Here is a 23,833-nt window from a genome sequence, read left to right on the forward strand (position 1 = left end):
CATCACTAAAGATAGTTGGATTTAGGTTATGACATGTTCAATATGCCTGCCATCATTGGCGATGATGTAGTGCAGAAAAACAGCAAAATTCTCATTACCCGGTGAAGTTGTTATAACTGAAAACAGGACGGTCGCAGGGTAGCAATGATGGAAAATGCGGCGGGACCCGCAAAGAGGCCCACGAATAACAACACAACGGAAGAGGACGGACACGACCAACGAAGGACAGAACGGATACAACCAGACCGAACAACAAAGTCACAAGGAAACAAAACACATCCCTCGTACACGAACCAGGGAGTAAGCAGTCTAGCGCAAAGCAAGGTGTAAACCGACGTAAGCGAGATTAGACTGACTGGCTGAGCGAGAGGCCGGCGCTTAAGTATGCTATCGGGGGTGCTGCTATTGACTGCTGGGACCACGTGTTCCCCTGTGGCGCCCTCATACTGTAAGTGAGCCAGGAGGCGCGTGCTGCCACCGCTTACGGCGCAATGGTGCAGAGACCTCTATGGGTCTTCAACGTCCATGACGTCTGGCACAGATTCAAATTCCGTGGCGCGCGGTACCAGAGAAGTGTCGGAATATCGATGCTATCCATGACTTCCTGAATGCCTGTTTTCAGCTCAGCAATGGTTTTGGGGTTATTGCTGTACACCTTGTCTTTAATACAGTCCCACAAAAAGGAAATGCATGTGCTCAGATTCAGAGAATATGGCAGCCAATCCCTGTAGTGCTCCTCCAGGACCTCAAACACTCTCCTGCTCTATCTTGCATGAAGCACATCTTTCCGATCAGTAGTCACCGTGCCATCAAGGAATATTGCACTGACTATTTCATGACGACATTGCACATCACACAGTCACCCCTTGAGGGTGAAGAAACTTTTCGATAATGAAATGCAGATTCTCAGTCCCCCACATCTGCCAATTTTGCTTACTGACAAACCCATCCAAATGAAAGTGGGCTTCGTCACTCAACCAAACCATACAGCACATACTAATTCCCATCATGCCCTGTGGACAACCATGCAGTTTGAATGTCCTAATGCAAACCATTCAGAAATTATCACGATTTTATTGCATATAGTTCAATAACTGTCATCCTGTACATGGAAAGCTACATAAAAATTAAGATAATTTTCTAAATATTGTAAAGTACACTAAATACTTGTTGCTGTTCTATAACACATACTATATCACCTGATCATAGATAATAAAATATATGAAATAAAATATACAAATATATATTACCAATGGAAACCAACAATTATTTTTACTTCCTGTTAAAACTGAAATTGTGATATACAACCTTCTATGAGGGAGTTCTTGAAATTACAACCTAAATATGGTTTTGCATCACTATTTTGCACCACTGCTTAGCAAGAGAGAGTCCACAATAACAATACTTGTCTAATGAAAATATTCTCAGAGTAGCTACTGAAAAATATTTTAGTGGTAGGCCTGAAAGATGACTGGGAATAGAAACTGATTTGGTTTTAAAAATTATTGTAGTTTCTCCTTCCTCACTTTATAGCTACAGTTGTCGCAAACTAAATCAATGCAGTAGATGACAAAGTTTTGTAAACAAAACAATACATTTATTTCTTTGGAGACGATACAGCAATTTTAAGGTGAACACTTCGATGAAATGCATTTCTCAAGTCCACTTCTGCTTCCCTTGCGACCATCTGGATTTTTCTTCCTTTAGTTCCAATAACAAGCTTCTGAATTCGAGCAGTTGGGCAATATACTCCCACTACTGCTGTTATCAAATCTAAAACACAGAGAGTAGTTATTCTGTACATTGTTGTGATTGCCTGAGTTATCACTTAACTAATAGGTACACTACTTCTATTGCAAAAGAAATAAGAGTGCTGACATTATTAATGAACTATTTCTAATAGTGCATTAGTGCTTAAATGTTTTACAACCTTGAAATGTCTCCTTGTGCTGTTACACACCTCATCAAAATCAATCACTCACGTCAGTTGCAGTGGACATATTCTTGGGCTCTACTGGCTAATCTTATGTACAAGATCTGACACAAAAGAAATGATACAGATATTTCAAATTTCTGCATTTATTGAATATATTCAGTTAGTGGTAGTACCTGACTTCAAAGCAGCATTCAATCTGTAATTATATAGTTCTGCATTCACTCCTTCCACTGATTAGCCATTTCTGTGACTAGTTTTATTTTTTAATGCTGAGCTGGAGCACTGTTAGTTTGTCTTCTGTCAGGGTGCAAGAACAAGTCTGCAGTATACTGCTTGTCCTCAGTAAACTGCTTGTCCGCTGCCACTAAATTGATCAACTTTGATGAAATCATAAGGACACAGTTCAAGATTAAAAAACTCTGATATGCCACTACAAATAGTTTCTTAGTAGCACACATTCTTTTCTGTCACATGAATGCATTACTGTTCATAAAATTCACAAAACAGTTTTATAGTGTAAACAAAGTTTCAGGTTGGATGTTGCATAAGGAAAACTTATACCAAATAAAAAATGTTTAGTAGGTGTTGGATTAATTTATTTTGAAATTCACAATATAGAATCACTGACTTAATTTATTTCAATATTAAGAAAATGGAATCAATCATTTTATTATATTTTGATATGGGACATATCCCTGAAGTAGACCACAGAGCAAGAGTTGTTCTATGTACCCACCCAGCATATCCTATTCCTGTTCTGTTATAGGCATACAGTATCATACCCTATGAGAGGCGCACTGATGTATATCAACACTGCTGCAACTTCTTCACTGTCTTTTATGTGGGTGTAACCAGCAAACAACTGACCACTTGAATGAATGGCTAAACTGTGGCCACTAACATAGCTGACTGACTAGCAGCAGAGCATGTGAATGTGCAAAATATAGGTCTGGTTGACTTTAATGGCTGCTTCACAACCTGTACCATCTGGTCCTCCCTCTCCCCCCCCCCCCCCCCCCAAAAAAAAATAAAGAAACAGCTTCTCTGAACTGCTTAAGTGCTAGATGGAAACACAGAACTCATCCACTGATCCCACAAACCTCCTGGCCTCGATCTTTGAGATCTCTTGTGTCACGTGCACTTCCATTTCTATTCATTCTCCATTACTCTACACACACACACACACACACACACACACACACACACACACACTGTTCACTCCTCAGTTGCTCTTTTCCTCTCTTCTGCATTTCCATCCAACCCACTAATCCACTTAAATCAAACACCACATGTAACCTGCCCTCCCTCTGCGAGGTCAGGCACAGCAGTGCCACATTCCTATCCGGTTTCCTTACTGCCTCTTCTTTCCACCCATCACCCTCCTTTCCATCAACCCATCCCATTCCGTCTCTGCCTCTTAGTTCCTAGCACCTACTACTTCTGACAGAGACTGGAGTGCCAGCGCAATGTATTTATAGTGTAAGTGAAAAGATAAAAAATCTACTTACCAAGCAGCGACAGGAGAACACACATTCTCATCCTGTCTGGTAAGCCCCCCATCCCCTGACACAGGGTACTGGGTGACTTTTCTGAAGTCTACCCCTTTTCCTAAACCTCACCAGTCTCTTACCTTCACCCCTATTCTTCCCCTTCAACCATTCTGGCAGAAGAAGGAGCCACTGGCTCCAAAAGCTTGCAAACTTAAATACTTTTTATATGTGTGTTCTCCTGCCACCACTTGGTGATACTCTTTTTATCTATCTGCTTAAATTATATGTTCAAAACTTGATTATTTTTGTTGATTTAATAGCCTGTGTGTACTGCTGGTCTATTAACTCTCAGGAAGGACACTGAAAATTTAGAAATGGTTTCCATCTTGTTTACAGGCCTATCCTCCATATCAGTGACCTCAGTAGTCAGTAGACATAGTGAGAGAGCAGAATGGGGCATTCCACAGAACTCATGGACTTCGAATGTGGTCAGGTGATTGGGTGTCACTGGTGTCATACGTCCCTAGATCCACTTTCCGATGTGATAGTGAAGTGGAAACATGAAGGGACACATACAGCACAAAAGCATACAGGCCGACCTCGTCTGTTGACTGACAGAGACGGCCGACAGTTGAAGAGGCTCGTAATGTGTAATAGGCAGACATCTATCCAGACCATCACACAGGAATTCCAAACTGCATCAGGATCCACTGCAGGTACTATGACAGTTAGGCAGCAGGTGAGAAAACTTTGATTTCATGGTTGAGCAGTTGCTCATAAGCCACACCTCATGCCGGTAAATGCCAAATGATACCTCACTTGGTGTAAGGAGCATAACCATTGGACAACTGAACTGTGGAGGAATGTTGTGTGGAGTGACGAATCATGGTACACAATGTGGTGATCTGATGGCAGTGTGTGTGTATGGCGAAAGCCCGGTGAACGTCATCTGCCAGCATGTGTAGTGTCAACAGTAAAATTCAGAGGAGGTGTTGTTATGGTGTGGTCATGTTTTTCATGGAGGGAGCTTGCACCCCTCGCCGTTTTGCATGGCACTGATGTTTTAAGCACCTTCTTGCTTCCCACTGTTGAAGAGCAATTCGGGGATGGCAATTGCATCTTTCAATATGATCAAGCACCTGTTCATAATGCACGGCCTGTGGTGGAGTAGTTACACGACAATAACATCCCTGTAATGGACCAGCCTGCACAAAGTCCCGACCTGAATCCTATAGAACATCTTTGGGATGTTTTGAAACACCGACTTCACACCAGGCTTCACAACTGACATCGATACCTCTCCTCAGTGCAGCACTCTGTGAAGAATGGGCTGCCATTCCCCAAGAAAGCTTCCAGCACCTGACTGAACGTATGCCTGCGAGAATGGAAGCTGTCATCAAGGCTAAGGGTGGGCCAACACCATATTGAATTCCAGCATTACCGATGGAGGGTGCCACGAACTTGTTATTTTCGGCCAGGTGTCCGGATACTTTTGATCACATAGTGTATTTACAATTGTTACTGGTGTTCACTTCTTAGCATATTTTGTTAGTTCATGATATCACAGTGTCAATTACACTAGAAAACAACAAAATTAACAGTGGAAATATAAACAGGAAATCGGGCACATCAAACTGGGATGCTGTGACATGGGATGTTCTTTACAGTTGCATCAACATTAATAACATGCTGCAGCTGTAGCATATAACTTTAAAAAGCAGTGTGGTCTGGCAATGATGACAGCATTACTGCTACAGATTAATGTCAGCAACGGAATAATACAGCAAACAATTTTCTGGTTCATGGTTCACAGCTAATAGGGTGTCAGTCATTTTCTTGCACTATTCTGTTTGTGCAGGGTACCAGCTCTTTTATAGGGGCCCACAAGAAATACAGGCCCTGCAATGAACTTGTGACGCACTAATTGCCTTGTCCCACATACATCACAAATACCTGGCTACATCTGAGGTCAGGTGGAAATCAGTACACGAATGAAAAGTAACCCACTAATATCCTAACTTTGTCATGTGCTGAGCTTGACTGTATTTAAACATGCACCTATGAAGTATTAGATTGGTGTGAAAGTGTCACTCTCTCCCCACTAAAGACAGTCACTGAGACTTGCAAGAACTATAGCGTCACTGCTGTGGTGCATGCCACAGTGCCTGTATATCTCATTGGCCCCACTCTTGTAAATATGACATGATGAATAAAGCAGAGGAGAGGAGACTGGGCTGTAGGTTCATAATGAGTTCACATGGAAGGCACCCATTCACAGTCTCCTCCAGAACATGAATGCAGGTGCCTTACCATTCCAATATAGCTGACATTTAGCACCTGCAGCAAAATGACACTTGTTTACTTTCCATGTGAGTTATATGAAATAATATTCTGTGTCAACTCACTTCAGGCAGGAAGTATATCCAACATAATATTTTTGTGGACCATTAATAATGTGTGTTTAAATTTTTAACAAGTTCCTTACGTGTGGATCACCAGGATACATCATTCTTCTCTTAAAACCAGTCATTCAGGATGGGAACAAAATAAGAGCTAGAGAAACATTTGAGAGGAAAGACTTGCTCAAATAATTTTGTAAGTTCCACCTGTGAACTCTCATCACATTATTTTCCTTGGTAGTATCGCATGCTCTGTGTGTGATGAAGAAAACACCAGTTGCATGTATTCCATGTAGATATCAGTCATCTCTAGCAAGGTCTGGTTATGAAAAGAGGACTGACATCTCATGGGATCACACTGCAGAAAATAAGCGTGTTCTCTGCACTACAATAACGATGCTGTGACATGCTGTTTTGATCCTAACTTATCAGATGCAGTGTCAAGAATTTCAGACAAACAAGGATCCAGCACCTCCCAGAAAAAGACACACTATTGTTGTTATTGTTGGGAATGAGATCCCAATTTCCCATCTCTTTAACTGCACTGTGGCAATGGAAGGAGGGAATACAATATTAGTGTTAATGTCCTATAATGCTGAGATCATTCAAGATGGCGAACACACTCAAATAGGATAAGAATAGGAAGAGAATCTGCTAACATCTTTTTCACAGAAAATATGCAAAAATTGTACTTTATTTGAGGAAACAATGGACCATCTAGATATGGATGGATGCTTGAAATTTGAACCTCACTCTTCCATAATCCAAGTCAGGTGCCCTAATCATCTGATAAAATAAAGCTAAATTTTATGCATCATCGCAGTGCATGAATTGAGACAGGCAATGACAACAATTACAACTTTGACAGTTACTGAGAACATATAACAACAACTACTGTTAATATAAAAAACTAATTATTCATTCTACATATGGTAGAGTAGGCTAAATTGTCTTCTCTGACACAGGAAATTAATGAGTTCTACATGTCACAGTACTCAGTGCCTCTATTGTCTGTATAATTTTGACACAAAAGGTTTGGGAGATCCTGTATCTTCAATTCTTTGGGACAAACTGGAAGTCTCCACTCCATTTACAGTGATTGCCTGAACGCTTAATGCAAACCAGTAGTGAGGTACAATCAGTCCCAGTTTCATCTGAGAATTTACCAAATTTCTACCGGCGCATGCCAAGGCAGAATAGCCAAAGTGCTGGATTTGGCAGCAGCACACTGGGTTAGAGATTGCTCAGTAAAACTTTTGGGCAGAAAAACCACGTCTTGATGACATCTGGCTGCACTGTTGACTGTTCTCTCCAGTTCTGTAGTAACTCGTTAACTTATGCACCTCAAATTCGTAACTTTTCATTTTCCCATTCTTCCCTAAATTAATTAATGTCAAGTGACACATGTCACAGCATGTTTACTTTATGAAGTGAGCTGGGCTTTTCTGAGTCCATACAATATTCACCAAGATTATTTGTATTCAGTAACTGTACCTGCTACCATTTCAATGATTGAAGAACCATATAACAGACTTCTGACACCAGCCTTCACAAATAACTTTAGTAAGAGAGATATGACACTCACTTAACCAGAACAAATAATATCCAATATAAATTTAAGCATTCTAGTGGTTATCATTAAATATCAACAATGTTAATTAAGAACTGTCCTTAAGCTATTTATGTAATCAGTCATTAATCACTGGAAGACTTCTCACCTGGATAACATATGCTCGAGTAAAGTATTTGTACAATAAAATGGGCAAAGAAACATCAGAAATTGCTGATACACTAATGTTGACATGTTATAAATGATATAAAACAACTGCAAACCTGGCGTACTTTGCTCCCTTTTATTCCATATCAAATGGTATATCATTTGGGAGAACTCCTCTAGTCAAGATAAGTGTTCTGAATCCAAAAGCAAGCAGTACAAATTCTTTGTGGATTGGATCCAGTAATGTCTCACAGAAACACATTTAAAGACTATATCTGTACACTTATTCCTTGGTGAACTCTGCGGTAAGTAACAGGAGAGTTTTCTGCAAAGCAATGCTTCTGAATTTTTTACTCTGTTAGTAATATCAGTTGAGGTGTTACATATCAGACATATTACTTGGTTGCCTCTTTTGCTTTGCTGACCCAAGGTGCAACCCTCTGCCGTTAGAGGGCTCTGAATTGTAGCACGTAACCTGGCTGTGTGTAACTTAACTATGTCAACGCTTGAGAAGCAATATGCTGTAATCAAATTTCTATCCACAGGAAATCTGCCTCCAATTAAAATCCATAGAAGAATGAGTGTGTGCACGGTGATGATTATACCGACATGAGTAATGATTATACTGACACGAGTAATGTGTGATGTTGGGTTCTTTATGCTCATAATGAAGGAAATAGTGGTGCCAACCTCAATGTGAGACAGAACACAGAGTGGATGACCACATACAGTAATCGATAAGACTGACCAGAAAAGGAATTGATGAACTCATCAGAGAAAATCATCAGATAACACAGGCACAGCTCTCAGGTAAGTGTGGCATATCACAAGAGCGTGTACAGGCTATTGTTGCAGAACTGCAGTACAGAAAACTGTGTGCACGGTGGATATCTCGAATGCTCACCCCTGATCTGAAACAGAGGAGATTGGACATCTGTCAACAAATTCTTTTGCGTTTTAAGCACGAGGATGATGGACTCCTTAAAAACACTGAGACAGGTGATGAAAGCTAGGTTCACTATTTTAACCTCAAAATCAACAGAGCATCAATGGAGTTCTGCCACAAAGGATCACCAGTGCCAAGAAGGTTCATGACTAAGCCATCAGCAGGCAAAGTCACGTTCACAGTGTTTGGGTATAAGGTATGGTGTATTTGGAATTTTTGCCTAAAGACAACACCATAAACTCTGCAAGATACTGTGAGACCTTCAGAAAACTGAACGCACAAATTTGAAGAGTTTGTCCACACATGGAGCACACTCTCCTTCAACACAACAATGTCAAACCACATATGAGCGCTGCAACATATGCAACAATCTAACGCCTTGGGTTCACTGTCATCAATCATCTTCCATACAGTCTTGACTTGGCCCCATCCAATTTTTGTCTGTTTCCAAAACTTAAAGAACACTTTTGAGGACTTCACTTTGACACTAATGAAGTGGTGCAAGCAGGTGTGAGCTTGTGGCTCCATCAAAAAAGCCAAACATTCTACAATAATGGTATCAACAAACTGGTCCCTTGCTGGAAGACACATGTCTGTGACCGTAGCAATTATGTTGAGAAATAAACGTGCAGACACGGAGAATGAAGATTTAGAATGTTAATTAAGTTTGTTTTATTTGAAAAGCTTTATTAGTTTTCACATAAAAAATTAAAGGTGTTTAAGTACGCCCTTGCATACACATATCTTCAACCAACTGACAATAATAGCAAGGAGAACACTGCGCATAAAAGCAGTTACTTTGGTCAAAAAAACTTTCTGTAATCAAGGAACAAACATTTTGCTAATTTTCTATCAACCATAAACAGTTTAACAACTAATAAAGTACAGTTTAAGAGAATCCTGAAGGTCTTACTAATCATCAAATTTTTCTACTCTAATGACTTGTTTTTCAGTAAAGCAAACTGATGGATATCTTATCAATGTGGTGTGGTGGCTCAGTGATAAAGTGCCAGATAACAGAGTCAAAGGTCTCAGATTTAGTTGTTCACTTATCACTTCTTTCACCACTGGTGATATTTGTTAATGTGAAAACTACAGAGTTTCAATGTGGTTTGGAGTCTACATTACAGAGTACCTTCCCCTTACTGTGGCGTTCAAGCTAACCACTGGATTGATGATGGCTTTTCCTTTTAATATTGCACAATGTGAGTGCAATGTAATATTTTACTTCTGCACATCTTAAGTGCAATAATATAATCAGTGTAGGTATTTGATGATGCCTGGCTAGGATTATATTTCACACCTGCACATAAAATATTTTGAAATGTCCCACATCTTTGAGCACAACTTCACAATGATCTAAGGAATAAATACTAATCCCAAATATTATGGCTCTTATGTGAAATCTGTATTATATATTACAGTTTTCTGATACGTTTCATATTTTAGAGGATCTTCTCACTGTTGGTGCATGGGACAAAAAACGGATCAATGAAGTTGCAGCATGAGAACAGCTCCTCAAAACTTTTTTACCCAAAATGATGGGAGTTGGGCTTTTTGAATTAGTGAATACCTATTTGGTTCTAAGACGGGCTCATGGCAGAGAAGCCCATACAGAAAGAGAACCCATTAATGAGAGAAAGTGTAATATAACTGGAATGGGACACGTGCATACAATTTGTTACCCCTTTCCTATAATTCTGATAATCTGGTTGGTTCCCTGTTCAGCCATGTCTCACCAACAGACTTCAACAACAGTTACTGAGACATGCACAGGCTATATTGTAACCTATATTGTAACCAAGAAAGAGCATTGTCACTGGCTTTCACCTTGAAATTTATTTAGGGCTGGCTAAACTTCATGAGGCATTTGCTACTTACCACCAGCTATAAACAAATGTAGTTAGAAGAATGTGTGAAAGTATCAACCTCTCTCAACAACTAAAGCCCAAATTCAACATACTGAAAACAAATGGAAAACTACAATGTTTTAATAATAACTATAGCATACATAGACATTTTCTTTTTGTATGTGGTAAACCGTGTAGAAAATGGCGAATTACTGAATATTTTCTGTATTTCAAAATACTACATTACCTTATAATACAAAATTTTTCGTCTACCATGCTGTATTAAAAATCTCACTCAAGCTTTCTTCTTGATGCATTGTAAGAGAAGCAAGTAGTTTTGTAACACAAAAAAAACTGGCACACACACATACACACAAACCTGCATACACAATTACAAAATTACATAACTATTGATATGACAATAATAAATTCTTAGGAATTTGTTTACATTGGCTTCTTACCAGAGTTACTGTCATCTAAATATTCCACTGTTGTTTTGAGATTATACGGAACTTCTTGAGGGAAGTGCTCAAGCAGTTTAGCTTTCACTGTCCGTGCTATTAATTTATTGGGTGAAACATCAGACGTGTGTGAAGGTGCATACAGCCATTTTCCTGGTTTAGCTGCCATCAAAATATGGTCCTGCATAGATAAAATAGTGAACTGATGTGAAAAGACTACCGAATTTTCATCTCTAAGGAATTACTACCAAGAAAATATAAAATATGTATACACTATTTTTCAAACAAATCATCTCTCTCTAAATTCAACTATTATGGACTCCACAAGATATGTCCTCCAAGTCCATTCTCTCTGCCTCTGCTTTAAAAATCCAAGAGATAAGAGCATAAACAGTCATTTTATATTTACCATAATTTTATCAACTCCGTCTCCACTAAGGGCTGAGACTATGAACACCTCACTGAAGTTTCCCCATCCTGATTTCTCTTTCACAATGTCTTTGACTTTAGCTTCAGAAAGTTGTTCAGTTTTCTTTGGATTCCTCGTCTCTTTCCTCAGATTGTGATCTGTCAGCACACTCACTAACTCCAGCAATTTTCGTTTGTTTTTCACAAGATCTACCTGAAATGTGTTGCAAAATGACAAAAAAAAAATGATAAATACATCAGGGACATTATTTATGAAAGACCTCTAATTTCACATGTTGTAGTTGTGTATTTGCTATCACATATGCGAATAATGAAGTACAGTGTACAAAATATCATGCACTTTTAACTAATACACTCATTATTTGCAATCTGAACATTGCTTTATATTGTTACAAAAAGAATAGAGCGCCAGAATCAGTTGGAAGTCTGTCACACACTAAACAGTACATCAAACATACAAGTGTTTAGCCGTATCTACTACCATACATGAAAGTCTAATTATAACGTGAAAGACAATGTTCTACTAAATGTGATTCATGTATTTCATATCATATGGGTTTTGAACCTGAGTTTACCATCACAGGTCAGTCATCCTTTTGGGTTTTACTTGTTTCTTTCTTTCTTCCCCCCCCCCCCCCCCCTTCCCCCCCAGAAGCATTCCAACTGATAAGGTACGATTTCAGGGTATGTTTCTGCAAGTTATTAATAATTACAATAATAAATATACACATATACCAAACTCACAAGGATATGGTACAGTTGCATGTTTAATTTACCAGTAGGTAGATTGAGTGATAGGAACAGATTACAGTTATTAATAAATGAAAAAAATAATGTATATGCAAAAAACTTTGATTATGGTAACTAGTGTCAGAAAATAGATTTTTAGTCCATCACTGGTTCATGTCAATAGGCCATGACATATGCCTGAGATTGCCAAGAATTTGATATGTGAGCAGTGCTCTTGTTCACATGCCATACCTCTCTCGCCTGGCTGCACACTTCCCCCACCGCCATAACATGCCACACTGTCTGAGCATGAAGAGTCGGAAGAGGGGAAAGTACGAAAGTGCCACATTTAAATGGCAATGCAATCACACTGCAAATGACTTGATTTCATATTTCTCAACATCATATATCACAAACAAAACAAATGTTCAATATTATTCAATCATTTCTGGCATGCTGAAGATGTAATTTTTATCTGGTACAAACTGTCTGCATACAGGCAAATGCAAACAGTTTCACAGATTTTTGCACTCAGGTTGGCATGTAATCTTGACTTCTTAGTTTCATAATTAAAAAAAGAAAAAACATTTCACACACATACCGATTGAAATATTTTATGATGTTTGTAACCTCATTATGGAGACAAGGAAACTCTTCCAGAACAAAACAATAAGGACACCCTGGGCAGTTTTAATGTAAATGAATTTGTCTTTTAAATGTGAATTACAATACAGATCAATCAGTTCCATCTGCATATGTGCAGGGGCACCTCCAACTGAAACAGTCTCAAAAACAGATGTACATTTGGCAGTGTCCACAAAATGTTTAGAAAACTATCCTTGTAATTTTTTCAAAGCCACTATAAATTCTTCAAACCTTACCGGAATAGGCAGACATGTGAAGGCAGTTGATGTTATTGCAATTACAACAGATTATTTACTCACCATTACTCATCACAAGAAAATTACCGGTATGCGAGTGCAGCCACAAGTAACAGCTAGTATATATATAAGATGCAATATGGTTTCTCATGCCCTTTCAAGAAATGTCCACGGTTTCCACAGATAAGGAGATTACGTCAGAGCAGAATGAAAGAAAGATTCATGGACACAAAAATGGATTTAAAAAACAAGAAACAGAAACACTTTACAACCATACAAATGTTTGGGAAGACACTTGTCGTCAGTTATGTAGTAATTAGAGCAATGGCAAAATGAAAAGATGGAGAATTTGCACTGATTTTCCTTTAATAAAATTGTTTGTTCCAAACTCCTGTGTTTTTCACAAACTGATGATGATGGTGTGATGTTTGGCTTGTGGGGGCACTCAACTGTTCGGTCATCAGCGCCCGTACGAAGTCCCAATTTTTACACAGTCCAATTTTTACACAGTCCAATTTTTCAAGAAATCCAATCAAGCCACTGTCACAAATGATGATGATGATGATGATGATGATGATGATGAAATGATGAGGACAACACAGTCACCCAGTCCCCGGGCAGAGAAAATCCCCAACCCAGCCGGGAATTGAACCCGGGAACCCGTGATCCAGAGGCAGCAATGTTAGTTACAAACTGAGACCACATAATAAAGTTACAAGGTGATAATTATTGAGGACTCTCATTACAGACTCATTAAAAATATATTGTCAAAATGATGAACTGTTCTCCTTTATGCAATGAGATGAATAACAAAAAATTATACAAATAACAATACAACAGATTTTCATTTTTCTGGCCCTCAATGCCTCACCTATTCAATTCACACAGATTATATTATTATTATTATTATTATTATTATTATTATTATTGTTGTTGTTGTTGTTGTTGTTATTTTTTGACACTCTAGATGTAAAAGCAGCAGCAGTCTATGACAGCAATCATTAAATTTAAATTCAGCCAAGTCCCATAAACTGAGCCTAGCAAGGTGTCGGTTACCAAGTGGACACTGAGTTCTAAAGCACTCTTTGCTCATCTTTATTGTGACAGTAAAATGACATCAAAAAGGAAGAAGTTGGTAGTCTCTGTGGACCAAATGTTAGATGCACTGCGTACAATGGAGAAAGGAAAACTGTTATTTGATGCTGAATCATTTGCAAAAAGTAAAGTTTACAGACTGCTCAGACACAGGTGTTACAGAGTAAATGACAGGCTCCAAAATGACAATTATGCTGAATACAGTATGATTTATGATGAAGAAATTATCACTGTTTGTTCTTCTGCAGACAACAGTGATAGTGGCGATGGATTAGTTTACAAGGCTGGTGCTCAGTCTGGAGATATTATAACACACACAGAAGCAACCACGTAGTTGGGCAAAATAAGTTTATTTGGAATACCAGATGGAAACTACTGCAGATGAACTATTGCTAGTGAAACACCTACATGATCATGTTGCACATAAACAACATATGAATCTATCTCAAAGAAAACTTAATGATTATGTAAGTGTACAAAATTCAAGTGTTTTGACTTTCTGGATTATTCAAGATTTTGAATTATCTGGATGATCCACGATCCCATCTAGTGCAGATAAACAATGCAAACCTAGCAAACAGAAAAGGTAACACATATGTCCAAACTCAAATGACACCAAGCATTCTACAGTACATGCGACATCTGAATAAGTAAAACATATATGTATATGTAAAAAGCACATCAACAATGTCTAAATATCCTGTGAAGAACACAGCAAAGAATGAACATTTTACTAGTATGAGTGATATAGGTTTTTGTAACTGTAATAAAAGTCTTATTTAGATAATTTGTGTTTTGCTTTATTTGAAAGCATCTTCAGCAGTCACTGTAACAATTTGGTTTTCTTACAAATTTGTTTGCCAAGATCATCAACAGTTCTCATTTTTAACATTAATACCTTTAAAAAGTATTTATATTATAATTATTACTCATGATTTTTTTGTGTCCTACTTCTTTCATCATGTTCTTCCACATATAGGTGCTCAAGTTTTAGAACATTGCACTTCATAGACACTGGATATATTTTGGTTTCCATGTTGTCTACACCAATACTCTGCAAGTACCCCGATGATGTGTGGTGGAGAGTACTTCTGATCCCACCTTCTCTGTTCCATTTGCGATTGGCATATGGGAAGAATGACTGTTGGTAAGCCTCTGCATTAGCTCTAATTTCTCCAACTTTCTCACTGTCTTCATTTCACGAGCTGTATGTCTCTTGCAGCATCTGCCACTGAAGTTTGTTGAGCATCTCTGTAACACACTTGTGGGACTAAATGATCCTTTGATGCAGTGCTCCAGTCTGCACTGGATCTTCTCTTCTATCAGTCCTACCAGGTAAAGTGCTTCTTTTGACATTACCTGACTAAAGAAACTGCAGAAAAAGATATCTGGAAGGACTCACAAGTCAGAAACAAATTTCTAGAATCTATCAGGCTAAAACAGACTACAAAGGAGATGTTGAGCTACGGGTTGGACAGTCTTGGACTTGGTGGGATTGTAAGTCCAACCACAAGGTGAAATATTACATTCCATCCTGGATTTTCCATCGTTTGATTTTCACAAAATGGAATGCCTTTTTATACTCTGTTCCACTGGAGAGGATACTGAGCACAGAAATGTGGTTGCACTTTTGTTAACTCATCAGCTGCGGGTGACATGGAGGTGTGTATTCAACTCTTTCCAGATCATGTCCCAGGGCTTGCAATTATCATGTTTGATGTAATTTTTGCTCTGTTTGGGTGGAAGTCAAGATTTTCCCACTCAATACTTTCCTGTTGCTCTGAAACATTGTAGGCTGCTACTTTCCCATCAAATCTTTTACTGTTGTTCTGGAATATGGAGGTCGCTATTTTCCTGCCTGAAATGTTGGGAGTCACATTTTTTGCATTCCCTAGTCTCACTAACATACAGGTACTTACTTCTTATGGCAACAATTTTGTATCCATAATCCCAGACTTGTGTATGGAACCGTGCTTTAACAAATAAAACACTCAGAAAATTTATCATTAAGTTTATTCTACTTTTATAAAATTGAATGCAATTTTCATGTTTCCCACATTATATTTAAGTTAAATGCCTATTAAAAATCAACTCTTAAGTAAGTTTCTGGTTTTCTTGCTACGTCCCTATAATTCTATTGTCCCAATCATTCTAATTATCGAATGACAATGCCCTATGATTTTGGACAGGAAAATCAGAAAATCATCTGCAGTTAGATATTTAACCTAAAGAAACAAAAAGGAGCCTTATGGAATGGAAACCAGTTTCAGAAAGACTACTGACAGCACACTTTAACATTAGATGTTACAAACATTTGTAACATCACAGTTACGCAAAGCTATGCTCCTACAAAAACCTCAGATGCTGAACAGAAAAAAATAAAAATAAAAAACAGTTTTACCCCACAAAAGAACTAATAAACCACATGAAAAACACATGTGTTCTGGATAAAGCTACGCTGAGCTCACTTGATTTATTCAAAGAAACAATCAAGATAATAGAACACGAACTAAATACTAACAATCAGCTGTCACTATCTCAGAGATAAGCACATTTTTACAACTTATTACTGACAAAAACTGTTTTTAATTTAACAAAGAAGTCTACTTACAACAGGAAGAATTGCCAATGGGATCCTCCATTCCAGGAAAGTTAACAAATATCTTCATGAACAAAACAGGAGAAAGCATATTTCAGAAAACAGTACCTAGAAGTTTCAATTTAATGCAGTGGTGTAGGTACACAGATGACATCCTATGCTTGGTAGATGAACCAGAAATAAAAACAGAACAGATATACAAAGATAATCATACTAAACAAAAACATAAAATTCACTCTAGAGAAAGAACAAGCAGGGCAAATCACCTACCTAAACATATCTGTGACAAAGAAAAATAACCGATGCTCACTCAGTATTTATAGGAAAAATACCAGAACAGACACATTACACCAATCGTCAAAACAACCACAGTCCCAAACAAGCAGCTCTCAGATACATACTCCACAGATTAAACAGAGCACCACAGTTTAAACACAACTACAATAAAGAGCTGGACATAACAAATCAGACAACAAATAACAATGGGTAAAAAGAATCTCTAGTTACAAAATAAATTAAGAAAATGCAGAAAGACAAAAATAAAATGAGCTAAATAAGTAACGCAAAACATAACTAAAATTCAGGGAAAACACCACTCAGTGTGTGCGGACCCCCCCCCCCTACACATACACATACACACACACACACACACACACACACACACACACACACACACACACACACAAAGGAAGGCACAGCACAAAACCTCAACAGCCAGGCTGGTACACATACATATGGAAACACGCTAACACATAGAATTGGTAATGTCTTTAAGAAACAATGCATAGAAAGAGTTTACCAAAGTAGTAATTCAATACAGAAAGTTTAAGGTAGGAAGATAACACTGGCATACATTTAAAAAATCTGACTTTTATCAACTTAAGTGTAACAAAAAAATCTGTCTTTTATCAACTTAAGTGTAACTGCTGTGATGCATTATACTTAGGACAGACCAAAAGAACATTTGAAATAAGACAAAAAGGACATAAAAGAGCATGGAAATATGGCATTTGCAAACACCTCTGACAAGAAAGCCACCATGAAATGTTCTAAAAATTGAGCACTTATGTGTGGAAGCTCATAAGAATGAAGTAGGAAGCAAGAAAACATGAGTAACAATTGTAATCTAATACTGTTTAACAATAGTAATGGAAAACATGACAATTCCTTATGGGCTTGACCAACAAATCTGAAAGAAAACAAAATTGTGACAGTGCCCACTGAAGATGCTTTGAAATAAAGTGAAACATATATGATCTAAATAAGACTTTCATTAGTCACAAAATATGGTATATAACCAATCTTACTTGTATAATGGTGACAGTAAAAAAAGGAGGCCTAAAAACAAAAAAGAAAACATATGAATGAATATTTTATTCAACACAACATGACATTAAGCCTTTTTCTCTAAAATGTTAATTCTATTTCTTGTTGTTCAAAAAGCAGTTATTTAGAACTGCAAGGCCCCAAAATGTCATTGAAACCATTATCTTTTTCCCCTAGAAAGGGAATAAATGTGCATAATTTTAATGCAGCAATAGGTTTTACATCTGGGTTAAATTGAACTATCCTGAATATTTGCATGACATGTTATCTCACTAACGGATTTGTATGTAATCATGTAACTAATTCATAAAAATGTGAAAAACAGTTGTATAAAACCTAAAGTAACTGCATCTCAAATACCATAAATGTAAAAACCGTTATAACAAAAAACAAAAGAAATATATCACAAAAAATTATAAGTATATTACGAAAGCTGATGTAAGACGTGCATTTCAAACAAATAACATGATGTTGGTGAAGTTTAGATACAAAACTGTAAACAAATATAACATATTTTCAAACTCTGAAATATCCTAAATATATTGTAACTGCTGTGAGGGATATTATACAGGCCACACTGGACAAACCAAATTCAGATATGTAAACACATATTCAGAACAAAACAGTCTTTGGTGCTTATATGGCTACCTATACCCTGTAACTGGTACAAGAAGAAATATAAAAATATGGAACTTCTACAAATTAATGTTATAGGAAAGTTCTGCTACAATGTAAGTGATTTTGGATTAAATGAGACCACTCACCAAAAATAGAAATGTTGTGTTGCCAAGAAGCAGACACGAAAGAAAGAAAACTTGCTAGCTTTCAGAGTAACCCTTTTTTGAGCTAGACATGATGCTGGCTGGAAGAACATGCCAGTGCTGCATTTTGACTGGTGGGCTACATTTTGATGGGGATTGTGTCAGGTGGGTGGGAACAAGGAGAGAGAGGTGTGATGCAGGGAGAGGGATTGCGGATGGATGGCTCAGACGGAGGCAGCCAGTTTTCCGAATAGGGTTGCAGAGGGAGGGGTGGCAGGTACATGGGCTAGACATGTGATGTACAACTGTCGGAACCAGTGAGGAGTGGTGCATGCTGAAAGTGATGTGGGGGAAGTGAATGGTGAGGAGGTGACAGGACAGGGAAAGGGGAAACTGTTTGATGGAGGGCTAGAGATAGTGGGTTACTGGAGACTGAGGCCAGGACAATTACAGGAATGAAGGATGTGCTGCAAGTATAATTCCCATTTGCATAGTTCAGAGAATCTGGTGGTGGAGAGGAGGATTCGAATGGCCCAGGTTGTGAAGCAGCCACTGAAATTGACCATCTTGCGCTCAGCTGCACATTGTGCCACTGGGTAGTAAACATTGTTCTCAGCGACAGTTTGGTGGTGGCTGTTCGTACTGGTGGACAGCTGGCTGGTGGTCATATTGACATAAAACACTGTGCAGTGTTTTGTGGTATGTGTCATGGATGCTTTCACAGTTGGTCCAGCCTCTGATGGGGTAGGATAAGCCTGTGACAGGACTGGAGTAGGAAGTGCTGGGTGAGTGGCTTGGGCAGGTCTTTCACCTTGGTCTACCACTGGGTTACAATCCCTGTGGCAATGGGTTGGAAATGGGAGTTGCATAGGGGTGTACTAGAATGCTGTGTAGATTGGGTAGGCGATGGAACACCACATCAGTGGGGTACGGAGGATCTGGGTTGGGGTGTTCCTCATTTCAGAGTGTGATGAGAGATAATCAGAACCCTGATGAAATGACATGGTTCAATTTTTCGAGTGATATTTGGTGATGAGGGAGGCACACCTTTGTAGCTGATTCTTGCAGGTGGTGGGAGGACTAGAGGTGTGTGCAAATATGGCATGGGAAATTGTTTGTGGTTTAGTTTTGGAGTGGAAGTGTCTGTCTGTAAAGCCCTTCATGAGACCTTCAGCATACTGGGCAAGGAAGTTCTCATCACTGTAGATATGTCATCCATGAGTGACTAGGGTGTATGAGAGGGATTTTTTGGCGTGGAAGAGGTGGCAGCAAACAAAATGTAGGTACTGTAGATGGTTATCATACTGGGCAAGGAAGTTTTCATCAATGTAGATATGTCATCCACGAGTGGCTAGGCTGCATAAGAGGGATTTTTTGGTGAGGGAGGGGTGACAGCTGTTGAAATGTAGGTACTGTTGATGATTGGTGTGGGCAGAGGTGTAGAAGGAGCCATCCAGGAAGGTGGAATGTTGGGTTCAGGAGGACCAGGTGAAGTGGATGAGAGAGAACATATTGAGGTTTTGAATGAATGAGGATAGGGTGTCTTGGTCCTGAGTCTAGATCATTAAGATATCACAAAGAACCTGAACCAGACTATGGACTAGGAGTTTGTGAGAGTATGAAGGTTTCTTCTAGATAGTCCATAAACATGTTGACAAAGGAAGGTGCCAGGCGGGTGCCCATGGCTGTGCCACGGATCTGTTTGTGTATCTTCCCTTCAAAAAACAAGTAGTTTTGAGTCAGGATGTAGTTGATAAGGTGTACAAGAAAGGACTTGATAGGGGTGGAGCCTGAAGGATGTTGGAAGAGATAGTTTTTGATAGCGGCAAGGCCATGGGCAAGAGAAATGTTGGTACATAGGGAGGTGGCATCAACAGCAACAAGTAGGGATATGGGAAGTAAAGGGGTGGGGACTGGGGAGCTGGTAAACGAAGTGGCTGGCATCTTTCAGCTCCATCTACATGGATACTCTGCAATTATACTTGAAAAAAGAGACAGCATTGGTCGTATATTTTTTACTATCGCAAAATCGATTTTCTGTCACTGAGTGACCATCTTCAGTGCTATATTGTATAACTTAAATTAGGAGGCACTGTTGTCACTAAGCTTACGGCAATAACATAGACTGAGGTCGCTGTTTACCTCAGGTTTAGCACTGAAGATGGTCACTCAGTGACAGAAAATCGATTTTGCGATAGTAAAAAATATACGACCAATGCTGTCTCTTTTTTCAAGTATACCTGTTATCTGGTCGTAGTGCACAAGACAACATGGAGTCGCCAATCAATAATACTCTGCAACTGCCTGACACAGGGTTCATCGAACGACCTTCACAATAATTCTGCATTATTTCAATCCCGAACAGTACGCAGAAAAAATGAACACCTATATCTTTCTGTGAGAGCTCTGATTTGCCTTATTTTATTCTGACAATTGTTTCTCCCCATGTAGGCTGGTGTCAACAAAATATTTTCGCATTCAGAGAAGAGAGCTGGTAGTTGAAATTTCATGAGAAAATTCCACCACAGCGAAAAAGTCTTTGTTTTAATGATGTCCATTTCAAATTGTGTATCATATCAGTGACACACTCTCCCCTATTTCGCAATAATACTAACCGTGCTGCTATTCTCTGAACATTCTCGATTTGGTCTATTAATCCTATCTGATAAGGATCCCAGACCACACAGCAGTACTCCAAAAAAGGACAGACAAGCATAGTGTAGGCAGTCTCTGTTACATTTTGTAATTGTTATGCCAATAAAACGCAGTCTTTGGTTTGCATTCCCACAACATTTTCTATGCATTCTTTTCCATTTAAGTTGTTTGTAAGTGTAATTTCAAGGCATTTAGTTCAATTTACGGTCTTTAGATTTGATTTATCATGTAATAGAAGTTTAATTGATTGCTTTCAGTGCTCATGTGAATGACCTCACACTTTTAATTATTTAGAGTCAATTGACAATTTTCAAATCATAGAGATATCTTGTCTAAAGGATATTGCAATTTGTTTTAATCTTCTGATGACTTTACAAGATAATAAACAACAGCATCATCTGCAAACAACCTAAGAGAGCTGCTCAGATTGTCTCCTAAATCATGTATATAGATAAGGAACGGCAGAGGGACTATAACAGTACCTTGGGGGATGCCAGAAATCACTTCTGTTTTGCTCGATAACTTTCCGTGAATTGCTACAAACTGTGACCTCTCTGATGGGAAGTCACAAATCAAGTCACATTACTGAGACGATATATTCCATAGAACGCAATTTCACTATAATCCACTTGTTTGGTACAGAGCCAAAAGCCTTCTGGAAATCTAGAAATATGTAATCAATCTGAAATCCTTTGTCAACACCACTCAACACTTTGTCTGAGTAAAGAGCTAGTTGTCACAAATCAAGTCACATGACTGAGACGATATATTCCATAGAACGCAATTTCACTACACTCCACTTGTTTGGTACAGTGCCAAAAGCCTTCTGGAAATCTAGAAATATGGAATCAATCTGAAATCCTTTGTCAACACCACTCAGCACTTTGTCTGAGTAAAGAGCTAGTTGTGTTTCACAAGAGCAATGTTTTCTAAATCTGTGTCGACTGTGTGTCAATAGACCATTCTCTTCAAGGTAATTCATAATGTTCAAACACAACATATGTTCCAAAATCCTGCTGCATATTGACATTAATGATATGAGCCTGTAATTTAGTGTGGATTACTCCTACTACCTTTCTTGAATATTGGGGTGACATGCAGCTTTCCAGTCTTTGGGTACGGATCTTACGTTGAGTGAGCTGTTGTGTATGATTGTTAAGCATGGAATTATTGCATCAGCATCAGCTCCGTCATTTGTTAATTTATTTGGTATAAATCTCTCAATCACATCTTTGGTATGAGAGATGAAGTTTTGGTCAACTAGTTAGAGGTGTTGCTCAAAGATTCTTTAAGTGGGAGCACAACAGCCAACTACAATGGAGCATCCAGGGTTGTTGGATTTGTGGATTTTTAGGATCATGTAGAAGATGGGTATGCAGGGCATCACTGAGGTCAGCAGGGAGGTGGACTTGGGGCAGAGGTTTTGAGAAAAGCATATGGATTTCAGTAGGGATTGGAGATTATGTTGGACATCTGGGACAGGATCACTATGGCAGAGCTTGTAGGTGGAAGAGTCAGACAGTTGGCAGAGGCCTTATGTCAGGTAGTCTTTATGATTCATGACAGTGGTGGAGCCTTTGTCTGCAGGGAGGATGATCAGACCAGGATCTGTTGTGAAGTCATGCATCACTGTTCTTTCTTCTGCTGAAAGGTTAGTGTTCTTAGGATGGCACCTGGAGAAGGACGATGAGACCAAGTTGGAGGTAATTGATTCCTGGAAGGTGACTGGGGGGTAGTTAGGTGGGAGAGGGGGAGGGTACAGCTGGACGATATTATGAATGGAAAGAGAAAAGGTCCCATATTGGGATCAGGTTGTTTTAGGTTGAAGGGATTGTAGGCAAAGAAATATTTCCACTACAGGGACTGACAGAAAGAGAGTCTGTCATTGACAATTCCAACATGGCATGGCATCCAAAACTTGGATGTGGTGCCTGAAGGTCCTTCATCAGGCTTTGATTATTTTCCATCATACTCTGAAATGCGGGACATCCTACTCAAGATCCTTCTCACCCCTCCTATGTCATGTTCTGGCACCTACCCAATCTACCAACATACTAGTCCATCCCTATGCCACTCCTATTCCCAACCCCTTGCCACAGTGGTAGGCCAAGGTGCGAGACCTGCCCAGTCCACTAACCCAGCACTTTCTACATTCTACTCTTACCCTACCTCATCAGAAGCTGGGCCACCTGTGAAAGCAGTTGTGTCACATACCAAAAATGCTGCAAACACTGCACAGATTTTTATATCGGTATGATTACCAACCAGCTGTTCACCAGGATGAATGGCCACCACCAAACTGATGCCGATAACAAAGTTGACCACCCAGTGGCACAACATGCAGCTGAGCACAACATGCTCAATTTCAATGGCTGCTTCACAGTCTGGGCCATCCGGATCCGTGTCTACAGTTTCTTTTTCCTCCATCCTGCCACCCCCTCCTATTCATATACCAACATTATCTTCAGAATGTGCCACTCAACACCAGCTCCAACAAGTGTGTATCACGTGTCAAGCCCATGTACCTACCAACCGTCCTTCCCACATTCCTGGTCAACA

The 23,833-nt window shown here is 39.0% G+C and overlaps 1 protein-coding gene across 2 annotated transcripts in view; it reads right to left on the reverse strand.

Annotated features, from left to right (window-relative positions):
* Positions 1-754: 754 nt before the first annotated feature.
* LOC126165285 (GTPase Era, mitochondrial) overlaps positions 755-23,833 on the reverse strand; it is a 64,061-nt gene continuing 40,982 nt past the window's right edge. Inside the window, exons 4-6 of one of the 2 annotated variants that reach the window (XM_049920307.1) lie at positions 11,209-11,421; positions 10,800-10,980; positions 755-1,773 (exon numbers count right to left, since the gene is read on the reverse strand). In XM_049920307.1, the coding sequence (XP_049776264.1) occupies positions 1,598-1,773; positions 10,800-10,980; positions 11,209-11,421 (570 nt within the window). In that variant the 3' untranslated portion in view covers positions 755-1,597. The remainder of the gene's footprint in view (positions 1,774-10,799; positions 10,981-11,208; positions 11,422-23,833) is intronic. The other variant, XM_049920306.1, reaches the window with a different exon arrangement.

Source organism: Schistocerca cancellata, chromosome 1, assembly GCF_023864275.1.
Source record: "Schistocerca cancellata isolate TAMUIC-IGC-003103 chromosome 1, iqSchCanc2.1, whole genome shotgun sequence".
Taxonomy (NCBI): Eukaryota; Metazoa; Arthropoda; class Insecta; order Orthoptera; family Acrididae; genus Schistocerca; species Schistocerca cancellata.